At 31.9% G+C, this 13,086-nt stretch overlaps 1 protein-coding gene across 8 annotated transcripts; it reads left to right on the top strand.

Annotated features, from left to right (window-relative positions):
* Window positions 1-2,878: 2,878 nt before the first annotated feature.
* On the top strand, window positions 2,879-9,523 carry LOC125423533 (tRNA-splicing endonuclease subunit Sen2-1). Of its 8 annotated transcripts, none has more exons than XM_060815866.1 (4): window positions 2,879-3,117; window positions 7,964-8,044; window positions 8,134-8,229; window positions 8,490-9,523. In XM_060815866.1, the coding sequence occupies exon 4, from the start codon at window positions 8,496-8,498 to the stop codon at window positions 9,270-9,272; it is 777 nt and encodes a 258-aa protein (XP_060671849.1). In that variant the 5' UTR covers window positions 2,879-3,117; window positions 7,964-8,044; window positions 8,134-8,229; window positions 8,490-8,495; the 3' UTR covers window positions 9,273-9,523. The 8 variants fall into 8 exon arrangements, with proteins under 8 accessions (XP_060671849.1, XP_060671850.1, XP_048334024.2 ...); XM_060815870.1 differs by lacking the exon at window positions 2,879-3,117 and adding an exon at window positions 4,708-5,891 and having other exon boundaries at window positions 7,966-8,044; XM_060815867.1 differs by lacking the exon at window positions 8,134-8,229 and having other exon boundaries at window positions 7,966-8,044.
* The last annotated feature ends 3,563 nt before the right edge of the window (window positions 9,524-13,086 follow it).

Below are 13,086 nucleotides of genomic sequence, written 5' to 3'. Positions count from 1 at the left end.
CATTGGAGTCCCACATTCTTCTTGACATTTCGATAAAAGGTGCTGCAATGGTACTAAAATCTTTGATAAATCTCCTGTAAAGCTTAGCCAAACCATGAAAACTCTTTACTTGGGTGATACTAGTAGGTTTCAGCCATTCTTGTATGGCTTTGACCTTGGATTGATCAACTTTAATCCCTATGGCACTTACTACAAATCCTAGAAATACAAGCTTATTTTGGCAAAGATCACACTTTTTAATGTTAGCAAACAATCTTTCCTTTCTAAGTACTTTTGAAACTAACATAAAGTGTCCTACATAATCATCTAAATTTCTACCATATACAACAATATCATCAGAGTAAACAACCACAAATTTTCCAATGAATGGATGCATGACATGGTTCATTAATCTCATAAAAGTGCTAGATGCATTAATTAAACTAAAAGGCATTACTAACCACTCATACAAACCATACTTAGTCTTGAATGCGGTTTTTCATTCATCTCCCTCTTTCATTCTAATTTGATGATACCTACTCCTCAAGTCAGTATTTGAAAACATGCAAGCACCATATAATTTATCAAGCATATCATCTAATCTAGGAATAGGATGACTATATTAATGGTATGTTATTAATGGCCCTACAATCTATACACATATGCCACAAACCATCTTTCTTATGTACTAATAACACAGGTACAGCACATAGACTCATGCTTTTACGAATATAACCATTTTCAAGCAATTCACTTATCTGGCTTTGTAGTTCCTTAGTCTCCTCGAGATTACTTCTATTTGCAGGCCTATTAGGAATTGCAGCTCCGAGAATAAAATCTATTTGATATTCGAACCCTCAAATAGGTGATAAACCACTATGATCTTGGCAAAATCTCTTCCAGAAAGACATCATCAAATTCCTGCAAAAGAGAAGATATAGAAATTGATAATACAAGCTCTTCAAGGCTAGCTAAATGATTCAAATAAGTATTTTTATACATCATGATCAGCATAGGTTTATTACCTAAAAATGCCTTTTTAACCTCACATTGTCTAAGATAAAATTTTTCTTTTTCTTCTCTTTCCTCTCTTTCTCACTCTTAGATTTCTCTCTCTTTGTTACTCTCGGCTTGCTCTTTCTTTTTATCACTCTCGTCTTTCTCTTCCTTTTTCTTCTAACTATTGGGTTTAGAAAGCTTACTTGAGTGATGATGTTCTATCTTGCTCTCTTGAAAACTAGATGAAGCTGTGGGTGGCATGTTCGACTTCTCTTTTTTCCATTCCACTTCCTTCATTTGTTGCATTTATAATTAATCTCTAAATACCTCTTTTGGTGTCAACGGCTCAAACTTAATTTTACCTCTTTTGGTGTCAACGGCTCAAACTTAATTTTCTTATCTTTAAATCGAAATACAATGGCATTTTCTCAACCATAATGTATGGTATCCTTATCAAATTACCATGGTCTTCCCAACAAAATATGTTTAGCATGCATAGGTACAACATCACATAAAACCATATCCACATAATTATTAATATTAAACTTTATCTTGGCTTGTTTATTTACCTTTATCTCTCCACTATTATTAAACCATTGAAGTTTATATGGTTTTGTATGCTTGATTGTTGTTAAACCTAATTTCTCCACCACAACATTACTAATAACATTGGCACAACTTTCACTATCAATGATCATACTATATATATTACCTTGGATATCACATCTAGTATGGAAGATATTTTTTCTTTGCACTTGATCTTCATTCTTGTACATAGTTAAAACTCTTCTTGCTACCAAGCTTAGTTCGGCCCTTGGAGCTTTTTGGGTCTTGGGTTCACCTTGTTCTTCCTTTTCAAATTCTTCCTCATCATGTTTGGTTTCAGCTTTAGCTTCATCACTATCGGACTCTAGTTCTCCATTGTCCTTCAGCACTATAATTCTTTGGTTCGAACATTAGTTGGCAATATGTTTTTGGCTCTGACATTTAAAACACACAATATTACGAGTTGTAGATGGTTTAGAATCAAACTTACATTCGGATTTTTGTGCTTGTGCAGGTTCGGGTCTTATGTCTCTTCTTGGTTGATTAGTGGTATGAGATAATCCTACACAACTACTTATAAAATTTAAAATTTATTCAAGGCAATATAAGAAATATAATAGGAAAAAAAAAACTAATATTTCTACAAAATTTTAATTTTTGAAAATAATAAAAATTGAAAATTGGTACAAACAAACAATAAATAAACATTTCAATTGGTAAACAATTCTGTCTTCCTATAGCATTGGACCATTGGTCCTGCCTAGCTAAGTTGTGTATCTTATTTAATATCCAACGCTTTCAGAATTTTGTATTCAAGCTTAATAAATCTTTTCACATTATGCTTTCCGGCTGCTATTTTGGCTTTTATTGTGCATTCGTAAGGTGAGAAAATGGGTTGGGAAATGGAGGAAGCTTGACAAACTTTTTTGATGATTTTGTGGAGGTGATGCGGCTGGTCAAGGGGGATTAATGATGTCTAAGCGTTTATTGTGTGAAAGAGGAAGAATTCGAGAAGAGTGATGACATCGGCCGAGTGAAAAAGAAAAAATTTGGTTTTAAACCCTAGTTTCTATATTTGCAAAATTACATTAAAAATTGACAAAAATTCATTTAAAATCTTCTAATTTTATTATAATAATAGTTAAATTTTATACTATTGAAAAATATAATTTAGTTTTAATATTATAATTATATTTTTATAATATTATTTAATTATAAAATATAGAATTTCAATTTTTTTAGCATTTAACTATACAAATTACTTTTAAAAATTAATAAATAAATTTATTTTCATAAATATAAAAAATTAATAATAATTTTTTGAAATTATAGAATTCAAATGTAGCTACGCGAAAACTAAAAACCCTAAATAAGATTTGATGATATTTTTGTATCCTATCGAAGCAACCAAGCCACCGCACGACCACACCATCTCAATATCTCACTGGTCACCACTCAAGCTGTTTGACCACCAGCAATCCAGTCATCAGTCACCGGAATTGCCGTGAAGCTTTGAGCAGCCATTGATGTGAAGAAACTAGCTCCTCTGCTCCTCTCAGCTACCTCTCAACGCCTGAAGCCCTCAAAAATCAGGTTTGAAATTCTTCATTAGCTCTCTTCAACACCGTCCTCCCTTTACTCTTTGTGAAATGTGAATACATACACACTTTCTACCTTAAGCTTAGAATTTTAAATACAACAAATGCCGTCTCTCTTCTATCTGCGATTGAAAGCCCTGCGAGAGTTTTTATAGAATCTCATGGATGCTTACAAAGTTTATAAACGAGAAAAGGTTTTGAATTTCCAACTTATCATAGATGTTTAACTAAGTTTTTCTTTATTTGGTCACCATCTACTAAGTTTGAAATTGTTTGGTGATTTGTATTTGACTGGTTTTTGAATGCATAAATTGCTGTTATAAATTGTTTAAAAGGAGAACGAATGAATAGAACTGATGAAAAGTTAAGATACCTAAATGTGGTAAATAGAAAAACTGATGAACCTAAGACACTAGGCCAAACACAATGGAAACTCCTAGGAATGTCTATAAGAGAAACCAAAAGCACATGACTTGACATTTTTTAGTAGTCGAAGCGAGAACCAGTTTGTGGTTTCAGAAAGATTTCAGCAAAGCAAGTGTATGAACAACCTTGTTTAGTGCGACCTTCTGGTACAGCAATATCCGTGCAAGGGTCTATTATGTGTTGGTGAAAAAGAGATGCAGGGCATTCTCTTTTAAATTGGGGAAATGCAAGTCTTGCTTTCTATCTTTGTGTGTAGAATCTGCCAAGAGCATTTTTCTGGTATAGCTGGGACCTGATATTTACTTTTGGATTTCTTTTTTGTGTGAAAATCCACCAGTTCTTTTTGCAAATTACCAAACATTCACTAGAGTATCCTTTAATATAGTTGCAACTTCAAAACATCTGTTTTTTGCAAGTGCAACCTCAAAATTCTTATTTAGCTTGAAGTCTGCCATATGTAGAAGGATACCATTCTGTTCTTGAGGAAAAAAAAAAAAAAAAAAAAGAGAGAGAAAAAGAGAAAAGGCCCAAAAACCTGTACATGAATGCTGTATACAGAGTATCAAATAAATGATGCAAAGTGTCTGTTAGAGTGAATGGCATAGGGTGGTATTGAGTAAATCATAGTAATTTTTATGTTACTTGAGGATCTTAATTAATAATGTCAGACAATTATCCTCCTGTTATATATAACTGGTGCTATAGCTATATTTCAATAGCATAGCTACTTAGTTAAGTGGCATTTGGATTTAAATTTTCCATTTAAATCTACTTCCAAGATGGTTACTGTACTGTTTACATAGATACATCTGGACATAAATAGTATATGTAGACAAACTACATGCTTAACTCGTATTTGGTCAAAGTCTTATTTTACTTCTATTAAACAACCAAAGTGCCCAATGCATATTTTCAAAAAGGGAAATCAAAGGGGCACTGATCCACACCATCCCATCCAAATCCCAAACCCTCCAGCAGCTACTTCTCAACCTTCCCCACCTTCTCTTCCTCCACCTTCTCTTTCTCCTAAGCCCAAGAAGAGAACCCTACACAATGATTTTCCTTTTGCCAGTTTTAAAGTGCTTCAAGATTTGAGCTCTCTGCAAAGATGTTCGTCCTCATTTTTCTTGAGGTTTGAGTTGGACTCAGGTACTTCAAAATCAGAAACACTCTTCTCTTATAATTTCTTCTAGTTTTGGACGACTTTTGAGATTTCATTTCTTGGTATATATGTCTTTTCTTTTTCAAATTTTCCTGTTTAGTTCATACTCGGACTTACTATTGCGTTTTGTTCACTTAATTTGTGCAGGTACCTATTTTTTTTTTTTTTTCCCTAAAATGAATTTTTAAGGCTCTGTATGGAGTTATGAAAATGTAGAGAGAAAAATGTGGATGGAAAAATGTAGGGAAGAAAAACACTTTCCCTCTCACTTTTCCTTTTTATTTTATTTTTTTTTCCTAAAACTATTTTAGAACCAAATATGGGATTCTAAAATCCCTTTATTTATTTATTTATTTATTTATTTATTTTTTCCTTTTCCCTAGTATTTTCTAAGGTCTAAACAGAGTCTAAAAGAATTTATTTCTGGGTTCGTTTCCATTCATTAGATGTTTGTAAAATGCACATGCTTTAAATTAATTTCGATTTTGTGTTGGAGATCTATTTGATTTGGTGATAAAATTTAGATTTTCATATGTTTTAAGTTTAATAGGAACTCAGTTTAGCATTTAAAATTTACCCAAAACAAAAAAAAAAAAAAAAAAAAACGAAAACAAAAAAACAAAAAAAGAAAAAAAAAATGGGAACTCAGTTTAGAGTTGGTTGGGATAGAACAAGACAGGGTTGGGTTTTATCAATTTATTTTGAATTTTTTTTTTTGGTTATGACTGCTTCACCATCGTTTTTCTGGTTGCCCTCTACTTTTCACATCTTATTATTGTTTATCTGATCTGGTGATCCGGATGATGGGTCAATTGGGTATTAGGCAAAATGGTGGATAGAAATAAAAATAAGAAAGTTGTTGCATGAGCAGACTAAAAATTAAGTTAAAACCTATATATTGGAACCTAAGGTCTATCTCCACTTTGTTCTAACTTTATACATTAGCAGGCTCTAATTACAGTTATTCTGACTTAACTTTGTCTTTCAAGTAAGAAACTACCCCTTTGACACCATAATTATCCATCCTCCACTCTCCTCTGGATTTGTAAAAGAAGAGTGGCCAAAACTCTTCACATTGATCACCAGCAGAGCTCATAGTTTCCTCCTGAAAGATTTAACTGGAATAGATCTGCATTGCATCCTAGAAAAAGGTGGGAAAGTCCCTTAGGAGGAGCAATTAGGTAAACTCCAATATTTTCATTGACCCTGATATTTTTGATCTGTTGTCTATATCCTTCATTTTGCTTTTTTGCTAATTTCTTCCTGTTGTTCTGACTCTATACTGTTTGATAAAGTTACTGTGTCAATATTATAGACCTTTGCATATGCCGTGTGTTTGCCACGTTGCAGAGATATTAGATATATAATCTTGCTAGATTTCTCAATTGGGTTATACCTGCAATTGCTTTTTTTTTTGAGTTTGGACATGGTTGTCATATTTATGCTACCAACTAAATCATGCTAAGAGTTTTCGTACCGGTTAGTGCAGCATTAGATAGAGCCTTGTTCTTAATTCCCCTGAATTTTTTATATCTGTCTGTTCTTGTGTGGTTTGCTATAAGCGTCAAACTGCATGCGAATATCTTTACTCTCAGGCCTTTGATTGGGCAGGCAACCACTTGGCAATAACTTTTAAATAGCTAGGCAGGCAACTACTTGGCAATAACTTTTAAATAACCAGGTTCCTGATTGGTCATTGCCTCTTGTTGGCAATGTTATGGTTCTCCTTGTGACATTGAAACAGAACTTCGAATGCTTTAATGCTGTGAAGGTTTTGCAATTATTATTTTTTTATTTTTTATTTTTATTTTTCTTTTGAGCTAAATTGATTGCAAACAGGAGGTGTGATTATGCCTTCAAATTGACTAAAGTTTGTTCCCAGGTTTCTTTATTATAAGTTGAGGAAAAATATCTTACTTCTAATTCCTTTGAGCTCTACTGTATATGCTTTTAGATGCAAGGAATCATTATGCTTTGTTTTCAACAAGATTAATTTGTTTGAGATGATCCAATTTATATGTATGAATTTCCAGCTCTAGCACATGACAATCTTCAAGATAATATGTGTTCTAATCCACGCCTAAACCAAACCCCAATTAATAAGAGATTGTTTTTGTGAAAATCCCACCTCAGGACAAGTCTGTTCAATACCTACTGATATTTTGTATATGCTATGAGGTAGCCTATTGATAGTTCATCGCTATTGTTGTAAAAAGCCAGTTGCATGAAGAGTGAACTTTATCTAATTAAAACAGGGTTTAGTGACCTTTAGTTAAAAATACTTATTTTGTTGATTCGATACTATTGTTGTTGTCCCATTCAAGCTTAGTCTCTTCCTTCAGATTGTTTCCAAGGAAATATTCTCTTTCCAAGAAAAAGAAAAGCTTTATGTTTTTTCTTGGGCACTTTGTTTGTGCTGTAGCCTGTACCAAACTTGGGTACTACTATTGGTGTCCCCGGTCAAGGTTAGTCTCATTCGTTTAGTTTGTTTCTGAGGAAATTTTTCTTACCAAGAAAAGAATTCAAGGGTTTTGTGCTTTTTTTTAATTTTTCAGGTTTAGTTTCCTCTGTTTATGCTTCTTTCTTTTTGATGATGTGATTTTTAGTTTCTTAGGTTTCTTGATGTTTACGTGTGGTAGAGTATAGGGTGAACATTAAGTTTTGAAGGCTTTGATCTTGAATAACAATCAATATAACTTATACCAGAACTCTCATTCTTACTTTTGTACTAATTCAAAGACTTTTTTATATGAGCAATAGTCATTTTGCAATAAGACTGGGTAAACAGACATAAAAACTTTTTGTACCATATGAAAATGATTGCCGGAATAATTTTGAGTTATCTACATTCAGTCTCTTGTAATATTCGCTAAATCGTTCCAGAATTCCAAAAGTTTCCATGTTGATTTTAAAAGTTTTAATTATTATGTAAACTTACTTCAATTTCCTTCCCAATATGCTTGTTTCCGGTTATTTTTAGATTCTACTTTATTGTATTCAGAATCATAAAAGCATGAGACAGTATGATGCTATGAGTATATGATCTTTTATACTTATCATAGAACTTAGTTAGAGAGAAAATAAGTTGGCTGATTAATATCTCTCATAATTGAGCCATATCTTGCATATTGAATTGTCTTTCAAAGGAAGCTTCTTGTTTTTCTTAAAAATTCACTCCAGGCTTTACGATAGATCTATTGTATCTTGTCAAATTACTAACAATGTCCAAAAACTATGTCTTTTCTGTTGGTAGAGCTCTCATATAATATAGAGGCATTATATGATGGAGACGAAAATCATAGTAGAAGGCTTTCTTTGGCCTACACTAATTATGGTAAGCAAATAGCTCATCTAAATATGTGATTAGACTGAATGATAATGTATGTGACTGGTCATATTGTATTCGATTTCTGTCATGTTTAGCTAACAAGATAAGAAGATAGATTGGCATCAACAGAATTTTTATAGTCTCAGATTGAAATTGTGCAAATTACATCCTGAGGACTTTGAAACATTTTTGTAAGTTATAGTTTACCCTACATATTTTATTTGTAGTAACCAATTTGTGTATTAATTAGAATTTGATCTGTAGGTTGTAATTAGTCTAGCAAGCAGAATATTCTGAATGTGTATGTAGATTCAAAAACCATTTCTTTTTTTCTTTTTCTTTTTTTTATCCTTCTTTTAGTAATTGGTATGTATTTACTGTTTGGGTGAATCTAACTTTGCTTGAGAGGGCATGGAATATAAGCAAATCCTGGTTTTTGATATATTTGTAGGCTTAAATGGGACCTAGGTGGAAAGGAAAGGACTCAGAAGCCAAAGCTTTTAAAGATCCTATGTCAAAAATAGTATGGGAGCTTCAGTCTTCTCTGATCCAGTCAGAGTCTCAAGGATTACTGTGTGGATGCAGTGTGCTTCTTGCAGCAGAAGCGGAACAAGCTGTCCTCCTAAATCGTGCGTGCTTTGGTGAGCCCATTTCTGCAGCTGAGAAAGATAAGCAGTGGTTTCAGCTAGGCCTGGAGGAAGCCTTTTACCTATGCTATTCTCTAAAATGCCTCAACATAGTTGGTGAAGACAAATGCCTAATGAACGTTGAAGAGTTTTGGTTGCTCATGAAGTCTAGAAAAGCAATTTTCCCTGATTTTTACAAAGGTTATTCTCATCTTCGAATGAAAAACTGGGTAGTGAAGTCAGGAAGTAGATATGGTGTGGACTTTGTAGCCTACCGTCATCATCCGGCTCTGGTTCATTCGGAATTTGCTGTGTTAGTTTCAACAGAAGGAGGGGGTGATGTAAATGGGAGATTAAGGATGTGGTCTGATGTTCATTGCACCACTCGGCTCTGCGGCGGTGTTGTAAAGACATTGTTAGTCCTCAACATCAATAAAAATGGTCAAGGTGCATTTTCTCCATCTTGTATAGAAAAATACACTGTTGATGAGCGCACAGTTAGACGATGGAATCCAGAAAAATGTCGTGAAGATCATACAGTAGTGGAAAGTGAAACAAATAATCATACCGTAATTGAAAATGGAACAAAAGGAGAGTTTATTATTTAACTTTTGCATCCTGCAGTTCCATATTTCAGGTGCTTTTATATTTTATTTTTTAAAATTCTTTTGGTGTAAGTTTACTGGGTAAAAAATAGAAAGCATTAGATATTCGACACAGTAATACTATGTTCTCGTTGTTGGTTCCCCAGCAACACAAACTTTCTGTCAATATGTTCATATTCATGAGATGAGCGGTATTGCTCTGTGGGAGCTCCTTATTTATACAAATAGTTCTTAAGAATGATAAATTGTCTTTTTATTTGCCCAAATTCTTTTTTATTGTATATGAACATGATTGGTTTTTCAGTTACGGTTATGCTACTACTTTGTGACAATTTATTAGAAGTTCAACAAATTAACTATACATTTAGTAGATTTCACCTACGATATGTTTGGCATTTTTATGCAAAGATGTTTAAACATATTGTTCACAGCTCAAAGCTTTTGTAATGTATCAAGAAACCATTTTGGTTTTTAACCTTAAGAAATACAATAATTTAATTTTCCCAATAAACAAACAAAATCCTCATGAAAGGTTGTATACTTCAACATATACATCAAAGTGGACCCTTTCGATTGGGTCTGTTGCCATGCAAGTGGGCCATTAAAGAGATTGGCCCTTGTTTAAGGTCTGTGAGAGTGGGCCCTGGAGGCTCGATCTATCCACAATCACGAAGTCCATATGCCAGCATCTCACATTGGAAAAAAGTAGTTAATTAATTAGGAAAAAAAAAAAAAAAAAAAAACTTAGAACGAGTCTACGAGAACTAAAAAGTGGCTCAAAGTGGCTCCAAATTCTCAATAAAAACAAAAGCTTTTTTTCGTAAATTCGTTTGATACTTCGTCTTTTACTGCAGAATGAGGTGTCAATATAAAAAATGCTGCGTTATAATGGTGGATTAGCTTCCTCCTTATCCACGAGAAAAAACTAACCACAAACAATCAAAAAGTAGACATGGTAGATATCTACAACACTGCACACATCCATTAACTAGAAAAGTCCCTGAAACAATCTTTTTTCCAATAATTTCGTGTCTAAATTTCTGACAATATATATTTATATATAATATACTATTTGCCTAACAAAATATTACAGATAATATAGTAATATAATATATATATATATATATATATTACTTTGAAATTTCTTGTACCCGTTAAACCATTAGGTAGCAAACAGAATTTCGTAACAATTTATTATTTTATTTATTTATTTTTGGCTGATTTTCCTCGTTATTAGTCAATAAGAACAAAATGGAATGAAATTTACGTTGAAAATGTCAAATTCTCAAGAAAAAACGCCTTCCACATGTGTTACAATTAATTAACACTGTACTACATGTGCTGCAAACGAGTATTTGTTATGTATACCAACAAAAAAAAAAAAAAAGTTGCCTGTTTCGTTTTACTATGTTGAAATCGGTCCAATGAAATCATTTAATCAAAATCAAATAGTTTATTCAAAAAAAAAAAAAAAAGAAAGTTTTATTTCATTTACTTAAATCTATATTGTTTTCAATGGAATGCTCTGCTCAAAACTCAGTTAACAAATATAAGTTTCCTTCCAATTTAAATGACAGATTAGTTTTTGGTTTCCAAGTTCTTAAAATAACCAACCGTGTCAATTCGTTATTATTATTATTTTGATCATTTTTTCAGTTTGTTAGTTGACTATGTATCTAATTTCTGAATATAGCTCTGTGGTGTCTATTTCCCTTTTAATATGATTAACAATTTTGAAAAGAAGAACATCCCATATTTGAAAACTATTTACTTGTATTTTTTAAATCATTATTTCGACACTCACGGCCCTGTATTAGAGAAGATTAAGTACTGATTAACTAATAATTGATACTTTATTATATTTGTTAGATAAGGTAATGCATATAGATTTCATTACTGTGCACCTCGTCGAATTATCAAACTTCTATTTCAAATGGTTATGAAGAAATTGTGCAAAAATAGAAAATGGTTACTATCAAGAAAAGCAATATAAATAGAGTAGTACTTATGATTATTTTACTAAATTTAGAATTTAATATATAAATATATTTATAATAATTTTTAATTGTTGGAAATTCAAATGGTTGTCAAAATGATAATTTGATAAGTGTTAAAGGTTGTTATTTTATCATTAAACATATAGTTTTAAAAAAACTATCATTTTAAAATATCTATATTATCTTTTTTTTTTTAAAAAAAATAAATAAATAAAATAAAATAAAACAAAAAACATAGTTTTCATTAGCCACAGCAATTTCCTTCTTTTTTATTATTTTTTGTAAAATATCATAATTTATACAATCCTTTTGTTATTAAAATAAATATTAGCATTTTGAGAGAAGTTAGAGATTCCAAATATAGAATTATAATACTAAAACCAAATTAGAAAATTAAGTTAATTAGAATGGTAACTAAACGTGAATAAACTAAAAAAAATAAAAATAAACCAAATAAAGTCAGACTATATTTTGGAAAGATTGTGTAGGATTATTACCTTGAAGTTTCATTAGATTCACATATTGCAACATGAACTTCATGTTTAGCACTTAATACTTTCTAAACTTAACAAATTTTGACAGCATTAGTCAGGGACCTCAACTCTGTTTCTTTCTTCCCGTTAAGGGTTACGTGCCGAGCACATGCACTTTTTCTCTTTCATAGTTTGGGGGGTAAAATGGGCATTTCATCATCTTCTTTTTCCTTTGGTGTTCTCTTTCTGTATGCAAAAGACAGATTCAAACAGCCTTCCTTTTTTTTTCTTTTTCTTTTCTTTTCTTGAAGAATTTCAAACAACTTGTTGGACAAGTAACTTCTCTTTGAAAGGCAAAGAATCATGGCCGAAAGTAATCCACAGATCAAAATAATCAACAATTCAAAATAATCAAAATAACCCACAAGTTCAAGGGTCAAATTTGGGAGAGAGAAAGTGAAAGAAAACTAATCTAGCGTATAAATCATGACCCATCTCAATTATGTGGAAAATAAAATTCCGTAAAAGAAAAAAAATTTATATAAAATGTCAATGAACAAAATTTTTGCACAAGAAATTAATATTTAAAGCACACATACACTGGGATAGTATATCAAAATTAAAAGCAAAGTGTTATAGAAATTAAAAAATAAGTTTAACCAGCCAATAACAAAAAATTAAGAAATTGATAAAAAAACAAATACCCAAACTAAAAAGAAAATATTTTTCACTTAAAAATATCAGATTTTAGTAAAAGAGAAAAAAAAAAATCTAGATCTGCTCACTCATAAGCGTTTGGCAAACTTTTGGCAAACAAGAAAAACATGTGGTATATTGGGGATGAGATCTAGTTCTTCTTTCCCCTCCTTAAAGGGCCCGAAGATGACACCAGTAAGTGGTTTGTCATTGGTACAGTCCTAGTTTGTGCTTTAGCCTTTGAACCTATAATGAAGTAGATTTAAAGGAAAGCAAGCTTTGTTCTGGTTACTTCAAGGGACCAGGCCTCCAACTATTCTGAAATAGTAATATGAATTATTGCTAGGCTTTATTTCAATCAAGAGTCCAATTTAAATACAAGTGGTTCAACAATCTACAGCTAAAAAGTAGGAAAATGACTACTAAAAGATAGGAACAATAAATGCTAAAAATTTGCAACTGACAAACAAATTAAATTAGCTAACAACTCACTTTGATTCGGTCTCCTAAAGACCAAGTCTATTGTAGCTCCATAACAATCCTCCCCTCTTAAAAAGCATCCTTGTCCCCGAGGATATAATCTGAAAATTGAAGTTTCAAGGAATCAAAATCTTCCCACTTTGCTTTAGCTGGAGAAAGACCTTGCCAATG

Source organism: Ziziphus jujuba, chromosome 3 (genome assembly GCF_031755915.1).
Source record: "Ziziphus jujuba cultivar Dongzao chromosome 3, ASM3175591v1".
Classification (NCBI taxonomy): domain Eukaryota; kingdom Viridiplantae; phylum Streptophyta; class Magnoliopsida; order Rosales; family Rhamnaceae; genus Ziziphus; species Ziziphus jujuba.
Note: the sequence above shows the minus strand (reverse complement) of the source record. Positions and strands in the feature narration are given on the sequence as shown.